At 46.0% G+C, this 20292-nt stretch overlaps 1 protein-coding gene across 7 annotated transcripts in view; it reads left to right on the top strand.

The window, feature by feature from the left end:
* Nucleotides 1-20292, top strand: part of IL18 (interleukin 18) — a 59180-nt gene that overhangs the window by 33253 nt on the left and 5635 nt on the right. For 5 of the 7 annotated variants that reach the window (XM_073657174.1, XM_073657177.1, XM_073657171.1 and 2 more), the window contains 3 exons: nucleotides 4619-4756; nucleotides 5272-5417; nucleotides 6195-13810. In XM_073657174.1, the coding sequence (XP_073513275.1) occupies nucleotides 4619-4756; nucleotides 5272-5417; nucleotides 6195-6410 (500 nt within the window). In that variant the 3' untranslated portion in view covers nucleotides 6411-13810. Of the gene's footprint in view, nucleotides 1-4618; nucleotides 4757-5271; nucleotides 5418-6194; nucleotides 13811-20292 lie in introns of those variants that run through there. The other 2 variants (XM_073657172.1, XM_073657175.1) reach the window with 2 other exon arrangements.

The following is a 20292-nucleotide window of genomic DNA, read 5'->3' as shown; positions in this document are numbered from 1 at the left end:
ACGGTCACCCTGGTGATATGGTGGTGGAGGATGAGGATGAGGAGAAGGAGGAGGACAAGAGCAAATAGCCAAAATCAGGAAGCGTATACCCATGTGTGGGTGTGAAGAGGTGCATGGGAATACACCTCCCAAAAAAGACAATGGATTTCAGTTTATGTTACGCTGCTATCATTTGGTGGTGCTGAGAAGTCTGACCCAATCCAGCCCTTGTTCATTTTTATAAGGGTCAGCCTGTCAGCATTTTAATTGACAGGCGGATGCGCTTATCAGTTATAATTCCACCAGTGGCACTAAAAACCTGCTCTGATACAATGCAGACGGCAGGGCAGGCCAGGACCTCCAAAGCATAGAGAGCCAGTTCATTCCACGTATCCAGCTTGGATACTCAATAATTATAAGGCACAGAGGAATTATGGAGGACGTTGGTACGGTCGGCAAGGTACTCACTCAGCATCTTCCCAAACTTTGCACTCCTTCTGAGAGTACCCTGCGCCTCAAGGCCTGTGCGATGGGAGGGGCTGAGAAAATTCTCCCAGAACTTGGACAGTGTTCCCCTACCTCTGCTGGAATCGAGTTGTGTCTCTCTCACCTGTAGTCCTTGGTTGTCTAACGAACTGTGACCTCTGCTGCCAGCGTTTTCAGATGGGAATTTTTTTAATAGTACCGCAACAAGGGCCTTCTGGTACTGCCCCATTTTTGTAGATCTGTCCACCTCAGGAATAAGAGATATAAAGTTCTCCTTGTAGCGTGGGTCTAGAAGCGTCACCAGCCAGTATTGACTGTCACCCAAAATTTTGAGAACGCGAGGGTCATGGGAAAGGCTGCCTATCATAAACTCAGCCATGCGTGCCAGACTGCTAACAGGCAAGACTTCTGTGTCTTCACCAAGAGGATGAGTGACAATGCTCTCCTCCTCCTCTCTGTCCTCAGGCCATCCACGCTGAACAGACGGTATGACAATTGTGCAGGTAGTACCGTCTATAGTGCATGAAACTAGCTCCTGTTCTTCCTCCTCCTCCTCTTTCTCATTGTCACCCAATCCACATTGGGATGAGATGAGGCTGGGCTGTATGTAATCACCCTGTATGGTTCCTTGCTCCATCTCATCGTGCTCCACCAGCAATGCATCCTCTTTGATTGTGAGCAGAGAGCGTTTCAGAAGACAGAGAGGCGGGATGGTGACACTAATTATGGCGTCATCACCGCTCGCCATCTTGGTGGAGTCCTCAAAGTTTTGGAGGATGGTACATATGTCTGACATCCATGTCCACTCCTGAGGTATTATGTGTGGAGTCTGAACTGAATACCGACGGCCTTGTTGATGCTGGTACTCAACAACTCTTCTGCTCACAAATCCTTCCCAACATCTGCAGTGTAGAGCTCCAACGCGTGGAGACATCACACACCAGTCTGTGAGCCGGAAGCTGCAAACGCTGCTGAAACACGACAAGGGCGGCGGAAGCAGTAGATGACATTCTAAAATGGGCACACAGGCGGCGTACTTTAGCAAGCAGATCCGGCAGCTCCGGGTAATGCGGGGATGGCACACTGGGAGAAATAGTGGCGGCTGGGGACCGAGTACCGAGGGATGGCCGCCGCCATCAGGTTGTGGAATGCTTCCATCGCCACGAGCCTAAAAGTCAACATTTCGAGCGCAAGCAGTCGCGAAATGTGGGAATTTAGTAGTGTGGCCTGTGGGGCGTTGGGCGTGGATTTGCGATTGCATTCCAAGGACTGGGGTATGGACAACTGAACGCTGTGCTGGGACAAGGACGTTGATGTGCTTCCTGATGCTGGTACTTGAGAGTGTGCAACGTCAAGTGCAGGGCAGGAGGCATCTTCGAATGCACCATGGACAGGGAATTGGCTTGCACGCACAATAGCGGAAGAAGCAGTGGTGCCACCCGCAGACACTGTTCCTGGACCCTGGGGTTCGGCCCACAAAGTCGGGTGCTTTGCTGTCATGTGCCTGATCATGGTGGTGGTGGTCAGGCTGTTTTGCTACCCCTGCTGATGCTGGCCTGGCAGGTGGTGCAAATGGCCTTTTTGGGGTTATCGGCAGAGCCTTTAAAAAACTACCAGACTCGGGAAGACCTAACAGTTGTACTGGCAACTTTCTTTGTGTTGGTGTTATGGAGAACGGTTGCCTGCCTTCTGTCTGCAGCCACCACACTGCTTCTTCCTGCCTGCTGCGGTGCTCTGCCTCCCTCCCCCTGTGTGCTGCTGTCCTTGCTCTGCATCTCCTCCTGCCAGGTTGGATCAGTTACTATATCATCCACCACCTCGTCTTCCACTTCCGCACCCTGGTCCTCCTCTGACTTTCTGGCAATTGTGTCTCATCACCGTCCACCTCTTGTGACACTTTCCCACCGTCGCCTTCATGTGACCGTGGCTGCTCAAATATTTGGGCATCGCTACATGCGATCTCCTCTTGCCCCGCTTCAAGTGGACCGGTCAAGAGGCCCAAATTTATAAATGGAAAAGTGAACAGCTCTTCGGAGTATCCAAGTGTGGGATCAGTTGTCTCTGGGCACTCGGCATGGTGGGAGGAAGGAAGTTCAGGGTGAGGAATATGCGGTCCAGACTCACGGCTACTGAGACTTGACCGTGTGGTGGTGGTGGCTAAGTGACTGGAAGCATTATCTGCTATCCAACCAATAACCTTTTCACACTGCTCTGTGTTCAATAGCGGTGTTCTGCAGTCCCCTATTAATTGGGACAGGAAGGTCGAGCGAGAAGATGTGGGTGTTTGTTGGGGCACAATTTCAGCTTGCCCACGGCTTCGGCCTCTGCATGCACCGTCACCATCACGTGCAGTTCCCGGTCCCTTGCCACATGCCTTGCCCATTTTAAATGGAGGACAATATCTTCAACGCGTACTACAAATGGCTGAATTTGGAGCGAACTTATATGTGATCCGTGTGACGGAGAAAACACAGTTTTAAATACCTGGCCTGTAGGTAACTGTTTCGAACAGCAAACTGGTGTCAATAGCTTCACTGACACACTGAAACAAATTTTTAATGGAGGCCAGAAATGGCAATATTTTCAGCGCAATTATGCTGTGATCAATTATATGATCCGTGTGACGGACAAACCACAGTTTTAAATAGCTGGATTTTTAGCGCTGTAATATGGAAAGGACCTGGCTGTATTCTGCAGTGCCAACAAGCAAATGAAGCAGAAAAACAGTGTTCTCTGGATTGCTTTTTAAGCAAATAATGAAGATTAAGATCCAAAAAAAAATTATTCCTGGCCCCTGAGACCTGGGCCTACGTCTAGAAATATCTAACAGCACCAGCAGCAGACAAAACTGGAATGGAGCCTCTTGTGCTATATGCACTGCAGTCTGCTATATACCCTGCCTGCCTATATAAACTGCCTGCCTGATATCTCTGCAGATGGATTAGTTGAGGACTGTTTGTTGAGATGGATATGTGTCTCTAATATAGTTTGGTACACCTACACTAACTAGAAACAAGTAAATCTCTCACTAGCTCAGCAGCACCTCTCCCTACACTGTCTGATTCTGGAGTGACTGTGACGAGCATGGCGGCGCCAGGTCTGATATAGATCTGATGATGCTGTGTGGCCAGCCAATCACTGTAATGCCACAACCAACATGGCTGCGGCATTACAGTGAGTGGCAGACAATCCCTGCATGTTCATTGGCTCTGTAAAGAGCGCCAAACATTCAGGGAGGGGACCCGAGCTCCGACCGAGCAACCCCAGAAATAATACTGCTCGGGCGAGCACCGAGCAGTAGCGAGCATGCTCGCTCATCACTAGTATTGAGTCAAGATCTGTGCCATTAACAGGCTAAAGGAAACCAGACCATATCAATAACTCTTTAATTAACATTGGGTGGGCTCACTGGGTTTAAGATTTAATATGTTGACGCTTATGGCCCTAATTCATCAAAGCTTTTTTCCCCAAAAGGTTGTGTAAAAACTTTGAAAAATTGAAAAATTTTGGATCAGCTCAAAGGTGCACGAAAATTTTGCAACTTTTGTCGTTTCCACCTATTTCGACGGAGTCTTGGCGGGAGGAGCACGTCTAATTCATGACGAGAGATTCCCTAAGCCAGAAACCACACTCCAGTCGCTCTTCATGAATAAGGAACATCTGAATCCATCAGGCCCAATGAAGACTGGTGAGGAAGTCAGAGATCTTGATGAATCGGAGCCACAGAGCTGGCAAAGCTGGAGAAGAATGAGAGCGCGGCGGGGACATGAAGCCAAGTCATATCTAATTCAAAACGAGAGATTCCGCTAGAAACCTCACTCCAGTCCGTCTTCACGATTAAGAAGCGTCTGACTCCACCACACCCCCTCATCAAGACCGGTGAGGAGATTGGAGGTCTTTATGAATCGAAGCCATAGAGTTGACCACCATTTACAATTGCATTATTTAATGGTTTCATTAGATCCCTTCTATAGATTATGCCGTAGTTGGGGACAGAAACATGCAGACATTGTGATTCGGAGAAGTATAGCCACATTAAGAGCATTGTCTTGTAAACTATTTGTATTTGTTAGTATATAAATCTGTACTTCTGATGTAACGCGAACAGATCATAGGTTGAATTTTAGAATCCATTTTTGTTCTGTAATTACAGATGAATGTGATGCCTTCAAAATGAGTGCCGGTAGGCAAAATGGATTTCCATGGACAATTAAAAATGAACTAGACGAACTGTTGATCGTCCACCCAGAAAACTCCCATGCCATTTTTGAACCGCTCCAGGATACCGTAGGTATGCAATAGCTTCTATTATTTACCTTGAGTGGGAAATACAGCGTTCGGTTATTTTGGCAGTCCCAGAGACAATTAACAGAGTGATGGTGGGCATGCACGGCCATTGATACATTTAAACCGGGACTTTAGAGACCCTTTCTCAGGATTTGGTGGGTCAGGCTTCCAATGAACAGCAAGTTATCACCCATCCTCTTGAGTTGGGAGTCATAATTCACAGATCTGTTTTGAAATAGATCCAAATTAATCGTAATGGATTCCGTTGATTTAGTGAATTCTGCTTTGAGCAGGGGGTTGGACCAGATGACCCAGAGGTCCCTTCCAACTCTACCATTCTATGATTCTATGATTTACGATGCATACGACAGGCATACAGCTGCAGACTAGCCTATACTTACAGTAAAAAAAAGGTTCAGAAACCCGATAAAACTGAAGAGTAGCCATAATATAAGGAATGTAAATTATTATTAATGTATCCACATTGTGGAGTTTGGTGACATTATGTCTGTGCTACAGAGGAGCAAGCGACATTATACCTGCAAATATATGGAGAGGATGCTCATCGCAGATCTGGATTACCGGTGGCCATCAGCTGCAAAATAGGAAAAATAAATTATGTCTTGAAGGCTGGAAACGTAGAAAGTGATGAGGTCTATGTTGAGGTAAGAGATGAACATGAATTTGGTGCATCTTTCAGATGTCCTCTGCCTCTGCAACAAATGTACTCCGGTATATTTCCGTTGTACTTCACACCCCTTTTAGTGGATGACATTATGATAAATTTGTCAGCTGCCCTTGAACATGCCCCCTTCTTGCCAAGTTCGATCCAAATTTTGAAAGTTGGCAAAGCTGTCCAAAAGTAAAAGTTGCCAAAAGTTGCAACATTTGTGCACCCCTACAAGTCATGCAAACATTTTTGCAACATTTAAAACACGTTAGAATATTGATGAAAACTATTTTATGAATTGGGGTAAGTCATAGAAATCGTTAGCACTATAATAATTCTTAGGAAGAGTTGCCCCCTTTCCTACCAGCATGTATGATATGTCTTAACAATCATGGGATGCCCATGTCATTCTTTGGGAAACCACATTTCTGATTACTCTTCTTTATAACGGAAAGTTCACACCACCATAAAGGGGTCACTTTTTGGTCGGTATCATGGCCACAGCTCATAACCTCACCACAAGTCTTAGGACCCAAGTTAAGAACAATCGTTGGAGCCAGTAATTGTTGAAAAAAAAATAAGTGAGAAAAAAAATGGCTGCATTAGCCTTCCTTAAACTGATTGCTTCTCAAATGAGGAGGTGTCTAAATTTTCTTTTACAACTTGTTATTTTACCCATGTTATCCATCTTTTTAATGGTTACATATTTATAGTATAGATTATGTATCTCTAGTAATATTTACAACTATTAACCAAAACCCTAATTTACTAGGAACATAAATTGCCACCAGAAATCTCAACAAAGACCAGTGAATTGATCTTCTACCTGCAAGAATTTTCGATTGGGTACAAAAGCTTCTGTTTTGAGTCATCATTGAAGGAAGGATTTTTCCTCGCATGGAACGCAGAAAAGAAGTTGATACTTAAACCTAAACCTAAAGTTTTCATTGATGAAACATTGAACTTTTTCCTTGTTAGAAAATACTGACAACAAAAACTTTGATACGACCACATAAGCTGTACAAGAAGGTAAAAATATACTGACTAATGTGATAAGGCAGGTTATAGCCACGTTATAATTTCCTTTTGGCAATAAACCAGAGAATTTGGCCAAATAATGTAAAAATATACTCGAGGGACCCATGTCAAAATATTATTATTTATTTATATAGCTCCATTGATTCCATGGTGCTGTGCATGAGAAGGGGTTACACAAAATACAGATATCACTTACAGTAAAAAAAACTAACAATGATAGCCTGGTACAGAGGGAAGAGGACCCTGCCCCTGCCGGCTTACATTCTACAGGATGGTGGGGAAGGAGACAGTAGCTCAGGTGGCATTGAGGAGGCAGCGGGGTCATTGCAGGCTGTAAGCTTTCTTGAAGAAATGGGTTTTCAGTTTCTGTCTGAAGGATCCGAATGTGGTGGCTAATCGGACGTGCTGGGGCATAGAATTCAAGAGGATGGGGATATTCGGGAGAAGTCTTGGAGGCAATTGGGTGAGGAACGAATAAGTGTGGGGGAGAGAAGGAGGTCTTGGGAGGACCGGAGAGGAAAGATATCAGGAGATTAGTTTGGAGATGTACAGAGGAGAAAGGTTATGGATGGCTTTGTAGGTCAGTGTTAGTAGTTTGAACTGGATATGTGTCATGCAAGGTGTAGGAAAGACTAAGTGCAACACGAAGGGAAGAGGGGAAACACTAGGGTAAGGGGGAGTGGAGACCTCCTAGGCTGATCTGATTTCACCCTGACTCCCCTATAGTCACTATATTGGTTCCTCACAAATCGCCGCACAGGAACCTAAGCCCTGTATATCCCTAGCGCTTGGCCTTGGATAGGGAGGGGGGATGAGCACTAGTCAGTCCCATTAGCAACTAAAGACAACAAGGGAGACACAAACGGGGAAAAGTAACTTAGCTTGGGCCGACTTCAGAGAGATACACCGAACGTCCTCCTAGACAGACACAAGAAGATGTCTGTAATGCCAAACGAAGAGATCTTCTGCAACCAACTGCAGGGCGACTGTCTGTCACATCTGACACACCCATGACAGTACCCCTCCTATCTACAAGTGGCCTCCGGACACTCAGGATCAGGTTTCTCAGGATAAGAGGTGTGAAATGAATGAACCAACCTGGAAACATTCACCTCTGATGCTGAAACCCACATCCTCTCCTCTGGATTATAACCCTTCCAGTGCACCAAGTATTGTAGGGAACGACGTTGGAGACGAGAATTCACAATCCTTGAAATCTGAAACTCCAGATTACCATCAACCATTATTGGGGTCTATGGGGTGTGGGCTCAAGAGGTTCCACATATTTTTGAGTAAGGACCTGTGGAAAACATTGTGGAACTTAAGGGCCTGAGAAAGATCAAGACGAAATGCTGTTGGGTTAATGACGGCGGTTATTTTATAGCCAGTAAAGGCTAGGTATTCAGCTGGGGGCTGATATTAGTAGCCTGGGAAGCTCCGTGGGTATTACCCCCTTCCCAGGCTTCAAACATCTGCCCCAGCCGTCTGCTTAACCTCCGCTAGAGACTAAAATTACAGGGAACCCCACGCCAATTTTTTTTTTAATAAATCCTTTACTTTAACACTAAATGACAAGTACAGTAACCAACACTGTCACTGTACTTATTATATATGTGACTGACATGTTTCTATCTATCTAATCTATGTGTGATGCTCTATTCTTTCTGTTATAAATTGTCGGGTACCGATGTATGCTGCTGATGAATTGCTGGCTTTTCATGTTTCACTGAGCACTGTTCCCATCGATTTGGGCAATCACTGTAATGCCACAACCAACATGGCTGCGGCATTACAGTGAGTGGCAGACAATCTCTGCATGTTGATTGGCGCTCTAAATAGCGCCAAACATGCAGGGCTGGGACCCGAGCTCCCGCCCGAGCATCTCGAAAGTACTTGGCGAGCTCCGAGCATCTCAAGTACTGAGATGCTCGGGTGAGTACCGAGCAGTGGCGAGCATGCTCGCTCATCACTATTGATCAATAAAGGCAGTGTCAGGGCCTGGAGGTCAGTATATTATGACTACTTGGAGGTTAGAGAGAGAGTAGATGCAGAAAGAGTGGACTTCAAAAGAAGAAAGGATAAGTGAGGGTAGAGGTAGGATTGGGTTGAAGGTGCAGTTGGTAAAAAGGAGAAGACCCACTCCTCTACCATGTCTGTTGCCAGGGCGAGGAGTGTGGGTAAAGTGGAGGCCGCAGTAACACGACACCATGTTTCGGTGAGGCCCAGGAAGGAAAGATTGCGAGCGGTAAAGAGATCATGAATCACATGGAGATGGAGTGGGTGTTCCAGAAAGAGGGAGCAGGGGGGTGGGCTTCAGGGGCATGGGTTTTACGTAGGAGAGATTGCGGTGGTTCATATTAGGTAGGAAGCGATAGGAGGGGGAATTAATGGGAAGTATCAGCTTTAGGGGTCCAGGATTGGGAGATACTTCGCCAACACCGAGGAGAAGCAGGGAGAGGAGGTGAGAGAAGTAGAGTGGTCGGTTTGTTTTCTGTTTTAGTAGGGGAGACCTGAGATTGAGGAGCAGGTTTGCAGATGAGGTCAGGTGGGGAGGTAAGAGGGAAGGAGAGATAATTATTTGGTTAGAGGGTGCTGGGGTTTGGAGATAGTGAGGAAGGAGAGTGTAAATTAGTGGACCAAAAACTCTAAGGCTGAGTTCACACGATGCGTATTTCATGCGTTTCCGCGGCGTTTTTGCAGTTGTGTAAACGCCGCGGAAACGCATGAAAAACGCATGGTAGAAGGGCAGCAATGTTACCCAATGGAAATCCGCATGTGCTGTGCCCATGATGTGGATTTTTCAAAAATCCGCAGCATGTCAATTAATTTTGCGGAAACGCGGCGATTTCGCCGCCATTGACTTGCATTAGAACGCGCCAATTCCGCAAGACAGCATCTGTACTTGCGCTATTGGCGCGTTCTAATATGCGGATGGTACCCGAGTGTGGAGGAGAGGAGAGTCTCATCCACACCCAGGTACCATTAAAAAAGCTGTAAAAAAAGAATAAAATAAAAAATAAATGTATTCTTACCTTCTGTCGGCCCGCGCAGCGCTCCCGCTTGGTTCCCGGCACTTGCAGTGAGTTGTAGGACCTGCGCTGACGTCAGAGTCATGTGACGGGTCACGTGACGCTGACGTCGGCAGGTCTTTCAATTCAAAGTTGCCGGCAGCCGGGAACTTTGTAAAGCAGGACAGCGCGGGCCATCGGAGGTAAGTATATACACTCTCTCGGGTCATACTATATAAATCCATGCTATTTGCATGGATTTATATAGTGTGACCTAGTTGTCAAGCACTTTCCAGATGATGCTAAAATCGCCTGGAAAGCGCTTGTCAATCTGCATGCGGAAACGCATGTGAATCTGCATGTGGATCCGCATGTATTCTGCAGGAAAAACGCATGCACAATCTGCATGCGTTTTTTCTGCCAGGGAGATGCAGAAATGATGCAGAAATTTTCTGCTTCATTTCTGCATCGTGTGCACATACCCTAAAGGCATATGTAAGCATGGTGAAAGAGTAAGAGTGAGAAAAGTACATTTAGTAAACAGTAGTTACTCGTACCTTCTGGTGACTTCTGGTACATTTCTGGCATATTTCTGCTGTACACTTAAAGAGCCACACTTGATGGAGCAATATCAAATATATATATATTTCTTTATTATTATACAGCCATTTATTCCATGGCGCTTTACATGTGAAAAGGGGTATACATAGCAAAAACAATTACAATAATCTTGAACAAAACATGATGGCGACTGGTACAGGAGGAGCGAGGACCCTGCCCGCGAGGGCTTACAGTCTACAAGAAATGGGTGAGGATACAGTAGGTGAGGGTAGGGCTGGTCGTGGAGCGATGGTTAATGCAGGATGTAGGCTTGTCGGAAGAGGTGGGTCTTCAGGTTCCTTTTGAAGGTTTCCACGGTCGGCGAGAGTCTGATGTGCTGGGGTAGAGAGTTCCAGAGTAGGGGGGATGCATGGGAGAAATCTTGTATGTGATTGTGGGAAGAGGAGTTAAGAAGGGAGTAGAGAAGGAGATCTTGTGAGGATCGGAGGTTGCTTGCGGGTATGTACCGGGAGACTAGGTCAGAGATATATGGAGGAGACAGGTTGTGAATGGCTTTATATGCCATGGTTAGGGTTTTGAACTAGAGTCTCTGAGCAATAGGGAGCCAGTGAAGAGATTGACAGAGAGGAGAGGCCGGGGAAAACGTGGGGGACAGATGGATTAGTCGGGCAGCAGAGTTTAAGATAGATTGGAGGGGTGCGAGAGTGTTTGAAGGGAGGCCACAGAGCAGGAGGTTGCAGTAGTCGAGGCGGGAGATGATGAGGACGTGCACTAGTGTTTTTGCAGATTCATAGTTGAAGAATGTGCGGATCCGGGAGATATTGTTAAGTTGGAGCCGGCAGGAAGTGGAAAGGGCTTGGATATGTGGTTTGAAGGAGAGTTCAGAGTCCAGGGTTACCCCAAGGCAGCGAGCTTGAGGGACTGGGGAGAGTGGACAGCCATTGACATTGATGGATAGGTCAGTTGGGGGGGTTGAATAAGATGGCGGAAAGACAATGAGTTTTGTTTTATCCATGTTAAGTTTTAGAAATCTAGCAGAGAAGAAGGATGAGATAGCGGACAGACATTGTGGGATTTTGGTTAGTAGGGAGGAGATATAGGGTGCAGAGAGGTAGATCTGTGTGTCATCAGCATAGAGGTGATAATGAAAGCCATGAGACTCTATGAGCTGTCCCAGGCCTAAGGTGTAGATGGAGAAGAGTAGGGGTCCTAGAACTGAACCTTGGGGGACACCAACAGATAGGGGGTGAGATGAGGAGGTGGTGTGTGAGTGGGAGACACTGAATGTCCGGTCTGTTAGGTATGAGGAAATCCAGGATAGGGCCAAGTCTGTGATGCCGAGAGATGAGAGAGTTTGGAGTAAGAGGGAATGGTCCACTGTGTCGAAGGCAGATGACAGGTCCAGGAGGTGGAGTACAGAGTAGTGTCGCTTGGATTTGGTAGTTGGTAGGTCGTTGGTGACTGTAGTCAGTGCAGTTTCAGTAGAATGGTGCGGTCGGAAACCAGATTGTAGGTGGTCAAAGAGGGAGCAGGAGGAGAGGTGGGAGGACAGTTCAAAATGGACGTGTTGTTCCAGTAGTTTTGAGGCATAGGGTGATAAGTGATATGGGGCGATAGCTAGTCAGAGAGGATGGGTTAAGGGAGGGCTTTTTGAGGATGGGTGTGATCGAAGCATGTTTGAAGCATGAGGGGAAGATGCCACTTGTTAGTGACAGGTTGAAGAGGTGGGCTAGGGTTGGGATGAAGATAGTGGTAAGGATTGGGGTGAGGTGGGACGGGATTGGGTCAAGTTCACAGGTGGTGAGGTGTGATTTGGAGAGTAAAGAGAAAAGTTGATCTTCCGTAATGGTGGAGAAGGTGGTTTTGGAGGAGGAGGGTTGAGTATGTGTGGGGAGGGGCTGTGGGGACTTTAGGCAACAGCTTTGTCTGATGGTGTCAATCTTCAGCTTGAAGAATGAGGCAAAGTATTCTGCTGAAATAAGAGGAGAGGGAGGAGGCACTGGGGGACGGAGGAGAGAATTGAAGGTGTTTTATAGTTGTTTAGGGTTGTGAGACAGGGATGATATGAGAGATGAGAAGTATGTGTGTTTTTTGGGACCTTTTCCATCTATGCTCAGCAACCCTGAAGGCCCGTCGCAGTTCTTTTGTTAGGCTGGTGTGTCAGGGTTGTCTGTTAATTGTGCGAGCTTTGGTATGTGTGAGGGGGGCAACCGAATTGAGAGCTGCAGCTGTTGTGGTGTTGTATAAAGTGGCAGCAACATCTGCATCATGTAAGGAACTAATGTCTGTAAGAGGGAGAAGGGATTCAGAGAGTGAGTGTCGGTCAAGGTGTTTGAGATTTCTGCAAGATTGTGCAAATTTGTGGAGTGGGGATTGTTGCCCTGGAGAGCAGAGGATAGAGAATGTAAGTAGGTTGTGGTCAGAAAGAGGGAGAGGTGAGTTAGAGAAGTTAGATCGGGAACAGAGGGTGAAGATGAGGTCCAGTGTGTGGCCGTCTTTGTGGGTGGCTGCGGAAGACCACTGACTAAGGCCGAAGGAGGCAGTGAGGGATAGAAGCTTAGAGACAGCTGGGAGGGAAGTGTTAATAGGGATGTTGAAGTCGCCCATGAGGATAGTGGGGATGTCAATGGAGAGGAAATAAAGTAGCCAGGTGGTGAAGTGGTCAAAGAAGGTGGTGGTTGATCCTGGGGGGGGGCGGTAAATGACTGCCAGTTGGAGGTTGGAGGGGCAGTGCACTTCAAAAGAAGGGAAAATAATGGAGGGCGGCAGTGGAATTTGCGTGAAGGAGCAGCTATCTGATAGGAGGAAACCTATTCCTCCACCATGCTTGCCGGTGGGGCGGGGTGTGTGGGAAAGGTGGAATCCACCGTACGAAAGTACAGCAGGAGAGGCCGTGTCGGAGGGGGTGAGCCAGGTTTCAGTGATGCCGAGGAAGGAAAGCTTGCTAGTGATGAAGAGATCGTGAATGTAGGAAAATTTGTTGCAAACGGAGTGAGCGTTCCATAGAGCTCCTGTTAGAGGGACTGGGGAAGTGGGGGCTGGGCAGATGGGTATAAGGTTAGAAGGGTTACAAGAGTTTGGCATAGATAGTGGGTAATAGGTGGAAGTGATTGTAGGGATGTGGTGAGGAGGGCCAGGATTTGGAGAGATGACGCCGGCAGTGGGGAGGAGCAGAGAAAGCATTAGTAGGTGGGAGCAGGAGAGGGCATGAGGTGGCTGTCTGTGTTTGGAGACAAAGGATTGTATGTGGAGGAATAGCTCATTAGTATATTGGAGCAGAGAGGTACAGAAAAATCTGCATGGAAATCAGGATGGGAATGCTGAGTCACGTACCTTTAGTATATAGAAGCAAAGAGGTACAGAGAAATCTGCATGGAAATCAGGATGGAAAGTTGAGTCATGTACCATTAGTATATGGGAGCAGAGAGGTACAGAGAAATCTGCATGGAAATCAGGATGGGAAATCTGAGTTGCGTACACTTAAGCAATGGACACACTTAAGGTGATGGACACAAATAGCTCCTTTCATTTCTTTAGGTGGTTCCAACCCTGTGACTCCCATCTCATGAAAGGATGACCTGTACCTTATCAGTTTTTCTTCCCATCTATTGTGAAAGAGATTGGCAACATGATATTGAACCAAAGGTGTTCCCTATCTGTTTTCAAACAGAATCACACTTATGACATTTGACACACAGATGATTGGCTATAACTAAGAACCCACAATGGGTTGGAAATGCCTTGGTTTAGTGGCCATTTTTTAGGAAAAAACTGTTTTGTTTATGGTTTTAATGAAGAATCAACTGAATGTTTTGATAAAGATGTGTTTCTGGAATACCTCTATTATTTTTATATTGCTTTAATCAAGTGCCAGGGCGTTAGCCTGACCATCCGAGCACCTCATACGTCTTTGGGAATCTGAGCTACTTCCACTTGAAGGGGTGAGTGTGATGCTTGTAAAGGTTCCTAATCACAGACACACCATGAGGCAAAGGTGTAACAGGTCACAGTCTGAGGTCAGAATTCTGGGGAGGTATTGGATCGAGATAAAGGGGCTAGGCAAACAGATGGTCAAAGGAAAGGTCCAAGGTCAGGCAGCAAAAGATAAGAATAACAAAGCACTGAGAGTCAAGGCACACACACCCCCCAGCTAAAGCTACGTCTGGCAATCGTCTAACCATTGTCAGCCAGCTAAATAGCCAGGCAATCTCCCTGAAAGAGTGACACATGGAGAAAACTCAGCAAGCCCGGCCTGATTGAGCTGTTGGGCAATCCTATTAACATTACTGACAGCCCGACATGCCCCCGCTATCCATAGTGTGGTTAAGCTGTCACTCACAGCGAGCGGCGGGATCGATCGTGACAGTGAGCTGATTATTTCTCTTGTTATTTTACAAATGAGTCCTCTCATACATTGTACCTTGCTTTTATGTCCCACTAAAAAGATGAACATCACTGAAAAGATGGTCAGATAGTTGTCTAAAATGTCTTATTTTGGACTCCGTATGCATCCCTCATGTGGCTCAATGGGCGGGCATATCTGAATCCTGTTTTTTGATGATTCAGATGGAGGCCCCAACAGTTATGGGAGCAATGTTGTGGTTGTGTTTTCAGAAAAAACGTCCATCTTGAACAGACGCCGATCCTTCCAGGTTGCTGCTTGTGGCAACCTTCATGATAAAAATTCCATAACTACCACCGCTACCAACTTATACGTTTCTCAACGTTGAAATTGCTACACCAAGAAGGAAAAGTCATGTAATTATTGAAATCACAGGATGGATAGACATGTTAATGATCTGCAATTGGTGAAAAAATGGAAACAACATTTTCAAAATCTCGATTTATTCATTGTTAAGTATGAGTTCCACATGAACAAATTGCTGCACATGTCTCCATCCTATGATTTCCAGAACTCCAGGACTTTTCCTTCTTGGTGTTGCAAGAGATAGAAAAGACAGCGCACATAGGGCTTTATCTGTATAATAGTAAATACCAGGTCCCACAATCAGTCTGACTCACCTTCTGAGGTTGTGTGAGTCACAACCAACTGTGAAGCACCTGTCAGATGGCCGCTGCAGGAGACCCCGCTGATCAGTAAACAATGAGAGGAGATAAGAAGCCGGGCTGATCCTCCGGGCTGGTCCAGACACACACAAGGGTTAATGATAAACCAAACCTTCTTTATTACTTGGCCTATGCATTTTGTGGCTACACTGCCACTTCCTTCTTGGTGTTGCAATTTCATTGTTGAAGAATGTACACTGCTCAAAAAAATAAAGGGAACACTGAAATAACACATCCTAGATCTGAATGAATGAAATATTCTCATTGAATACTTTGTTCTGTAAAAAGTTGAATGTGCTGACAACAAAATCACACAAAAATCATCAAAGGAAATCAAAGGTATTAACCAATGGAGGCCTGGATTTGGAGTCACCCCCAAAATTAAAGTGGAAAAACACACTACAGGCTGATCCAACTTTGATATAATGTCCTTAAAACAAGTCAAATTGAGGCTCAGTATTGTGTGTGGCTTCCACATGCCTGTATGACCTCCCTACAACGCCTGGGCATGCTCCTGATGAGGTTGCGGATGGTCTCCTGTGGGATCTCCTCCCAGACCTGGACTAAAGCATACGCCAACTCCTGGACAGTCTGTGGTGCAACGTGGCGTTGGTGGATGGAGCGAGACATGATGTCCCAGATGTGCTCAATTGGATTCAGGTCTGGAGAACGGATGGGCCAGTCCATAGCTTTAATGCCTTCATCTTGCATGAACTGCTGACACACTCCAGCCACATGAGGTCTGGCATTGTCCTGCAACCCAGGGCCAAGCGCACCAGCATATGGTCTCATAAGGGGTCTGAGGATCTTATCTCGGTACCTAATGGCAGTCAGGCTACCTCTGGTAAGCAAATGGAGGGCTGTGCGGCCCTCCAAAGAAATGCCACCCCACACCATTACTGACCCACTGCGAAACCAGTCATGCTGAAGGATGTTGCAGGCAGCAGATCGCTCTCCACGGCATCTCCAGACTCTGTCATGTCTGTCACATGTGCTCAGTGCGAACCTGCTTTCATCTGTAAAGAGCACAGGGCACCAGTGGCGACTTTGCCAATCCTGGTGTTCTGTGGCAAATGGCAAGCGTCCTGCACGGTGTTGGACTGTGAGCACAACCCCCATCTGTGGACATCGGGCCCTCATACCACCCTCATGGAGTCGGTTTCTAAGCGTTTGTGCAGACACATGCACATTTGTGGCCTGCTGGAGGTCATTTTCCAGGGCTTTGACAGTGCTGCTCCTGTTCCTCCTTGCACAAAGGCGGAAGTAGTGGTCCTGCTGCTGGGTTGTTGCCCTCCTACGGCCCTCTCCACGTCTCCTGATGTACTGGCCTGTCTCCTGGTAGCGCCTCCAGCCTCTGGACACTACGCTGACAGACACAGCAAACCTTCTTGCCACAGCTCGCATTGATGTGCCATCCTGAATGAGCTGCACTATCTGAGCAACTTCTGTGGGTTGTAAAGTCCGTCTAATGCTACCACGAGTGTGAAAGCACAACCAACATTCAAAAGTGACAAAAACATCAGCCAGAAAGCATTGGTACTGAGATGTGGTCTGTGGTCCCCACCTGCAGAACCACTCCTTTATTGAGGGTGTCTTGATAATTGCCAATAATTTCCATCTATTGTCTATTCCATTTGCACAACAGCATGTGAAATTGATTGTCAATCAGTGTTGCTTCCTAAGTGGACAGTTTGATTTCACAGAAGTTTGATCTACTCTGAGTTATATTCTGTTGTTTAAGTGTTCCCTTTATTTTTTTAGTAAATGTGAATAGCGGTACCAGAGCGCCAATAACAGGGCAAAAATATTAAAAGGACTGATTTATTAATACACACAAAGCGTTTCGGTGGACACAGCCACCTTCATCAGGTGACACCTGATGAAGGTGGCTGTGTCCACTGAAACGCGTTGTGTGTATTAATAAATCAGTCCTTTTAATATTTTGCCCTGTTATTGGCGCTCTGGTACCGCTATTCACATTTACTGATTGTCCCTTTCCCCCTGTTGGGGTGTGGTAGAGCTGCCTTTAATTAATTGCTCATTCACCTGTGGGAGGAATTTAATTAGAATTACTACCCTGGTTTTCCAACGCTGCCGGGGGTGTTGGTGAAGCTGGGCGTCCATCTCGGCGTTACATGCAACTAACCTGATCACGTGATCCACCACCGTGAGATCAGGATCTGTGAACGCCGCTGGAATCAGGTGACAGCCACCAACAGAGCGGAGCTTGTGGAGCTTTACACTGGGGTTGTGCAGAGGTGCACAACTCGATATGGTTAGTAGCCATTCCCACACCCCTCTAACAATTGTAATACTGAGTCACCCATTGCGCCTTGTTCTCTACTCTCTTTACCCTTTATTTTTTTGAGCAGTGTATAAAACAAAAAATGGAGAACAAGACTAAGTTACAAGAAAGAATTTTCTATCCCAGTTTCCCTCTGCAAAGTCACATCTCCTTCTTCCCTCACATTTCCTAACATCTCTGATCTAGATTATTTGTTTTGTCTCCATCCACTCATTTGCTCTTTGTTATGGACTCCTTACAGCTGCTCTTCTCCCCCCTGACTTCTTCATTCTGGTTTCATGATCTCGCCATATATACTCTTAGTTTTTACATATCCTCACTGACCTCCAAGTGGATGTAAATTAAAACACTTGGTTTTATTACAAAGAACATTTTGTGATTTACCAAACCCTGGGTTTCATTGTGACTGGTTCCAAGGCTGCGAATAAAAACTATTTGGTTCCCTATTCCTGGAGTACAGACAGACCTCATCTTCTCTATTTCTATTGCTTTGGATGGTTAAAATGCTAAACAAATTGTAAATTAATAAATACCTAAATAGAAACTGGGCAGTAAGTGATCTATTGTCATGCAGCGGCCGCACAGAGGAAATTAAGCAATAAACAGTTGGTTGTCCATGTAATACTGGACAAATTACTGGACACCCATCATCTCTTTATGAAAGGGAGTTTTCTAAACTTGGACAATCAGCATGCACAACAGAAAAAAAATGTAAACCAAGCCATAAAAACATAAGGGAAAAACACCTAATGATTAGTGATGAGCGAGCATGCTCGCCACTTCTCGATACTCGATAGAGAATCAGGGTGCTCGGGTACGCTTGTTACACCATGCTCTAGACAGGCAATAAACATGCGGTGATTGTCTTCCATACACGGTAATGCCGTAGCCATGTTGGCTACTGGCATTACTGTGATTGGCCGGCCGCATCGCAACATTGGGTCTTATGAAAGACACAGTGATGCGATACTCGGCACAAGATGGAAGCAGTTCAGGGAGAGTTGATCTAGGAGGAAAAGCTTAGATGAGAGCAGGCATATAGGCAGTGTTTAATAGCTATTGCAGTACTTGTATACCACTGCTGCACCGTTATAACAAAAGTCCTTTTCAGGGCTACATACTGTCTGTTCTCTAGTAAAACCACTGTTACCTGTATTCAGTGTACAGATAGCTGGTGAAGGAGGGATGGTTTTGGATTAAAGGCATATAGGCAGGGTTTATTGCCTTGCAGTACTTCTATAGGTATACTACTGCTGCAACCTGAAAACAAAAGTCCTTTTCAGGGCTACATATTTTCTTTTATCTATTAATGCTGGAAAGTTTGCAGACATACAGTATATTATACACCTAATTTAAAATGCGTAAGGCATGCAGTAAGGAACGGGGAAGTGGACGTGCTGCTGATGATGCACACTGAGGCTGAGGCCGTGGGCCTGGTGAAACTGTGCCTGCTGCAGGAACACAACAAACACGCTCATCCACAATACCTACCTTCCTGTCCCACATTGCAGAGGAGCACGGGACACCACTTTTGAAGCTAGAACAGTGCGAACAGGTGGTTGGTTGGATGGCAGATAATGCTTCCAGCATGTTTCCCAGCACCATCTTGTCTTCCACACGGTCCAGTCTCACTAGCCAAGAGTCCGGACCACATAATCCTCACCCTGATCCTACCCAAATTTGCTTGAGCTACTTGTGAAGGTACACCGCGTATATGCACCCATTTCCGCAAGTCAGCCACAGCTGCCGCTGGTCCCTCTTTCCTAAATTAAGCAGGATGTGTCTGACCAAGTCACACACATCACATGTCCAGATAAGGTAGTAAATGTTAAACTTACATTTACCTGCGACTACCAGTGAGCGTAGTTTTATTTCCCCCCTACAATGTCATCTACCATAGTCATAGGCGAAGGGGAAATACGGTGAGAGATGGCCCGGCTATTAAGGGGGGGAGGAAGCGTTTTTTTTTTAATTTTGCATTACATACAAGTCATTATACAGGAAAGAATGTTTCCTAACATTTTTTCCTGTAAAACCAATTTTATCTTCGGTTTTGTATGTTTTATTGTCAATCGGTAAAAGTGGAGTAATACTCTGACAACATCGTTCCCAGCAGCAACGTGGAAGTCAGAGATGCCTCCAGGCATCTTCCCCATGCGGTTTCCATTCCATTTGAGCACTATTTCCATCCATATCAGCGATTTTCCTCCCTCCCCAACCCTCCTTTAAGCGTCTTCCGGAAAAATAATCGATTTGCTTCTAACATATTTGATGCAAAATTAATGTTCTTAATGATGTTCTTAAATCTCTCCAGGCCCAAGAGCAGCATAATCGTAGGTTAAAAAAAGATTTAAAAATTACACTCACCCAGCCATTACCTGTCCCATTGCACAGCTCCTCACTCCGTCTCTATTTTCTGCCATCTTTGGCACCTCTGGTGCTGACAGGGGCCCATGACATAAGGACGTACTGGGGCATCACAACATTGTATGGTTTGGTTTTCTGGCATCTTCGACACCTTCGGGTCTCACAAGGGCTCATGATGTAAGGACTTACTGGGGCATCACAATGTCATATTGCTCAGTTTTCTGGCATCTTCTGCACCTCCTCACGAAATAAGGACCAAAACAACATCGATGGCTTGGCTTTCTGCCATCTTCGGTGCCTCTAACGCTGACAAGGGTTCATTTCATAAGGATGTACTGGGGCATCACAAAGATGTATGGCTTAGTTTTCTGGCTTCTTCAGCGATTTTGGGGGAAGACAAAGGCTCACGACATAAGGATGTGTCGGGGCATCATAAGGTTGTATCGATTGGTTTTCTGGCATCTTCAGTGCCTTTGGGGGCAGACAAAGGCTCATTACATAACGACATGCCAGGGCATCATAAT

The sequence above is a fragment of the Phyllobates terribilis genome, unplaced genomic scaffold, assembly GCF_046119375.1.
Source record: "Phyllobates terribilis strain yellow unplaced genomic scaffold, ASM4611937v1 Scaffold_12__6_contigs__length_324123572, whole genome shotgun sequence".
NCBI classification, from domain to species: Eukaryota; Metazoa; Chordata; class Amphibia; order Anura; family Dendrobatidae; genus Phyllobates; species Phyllobates terribilis.
This window is presented reverse-complemented; position numbering and strand designations above follow the sequence as displayed.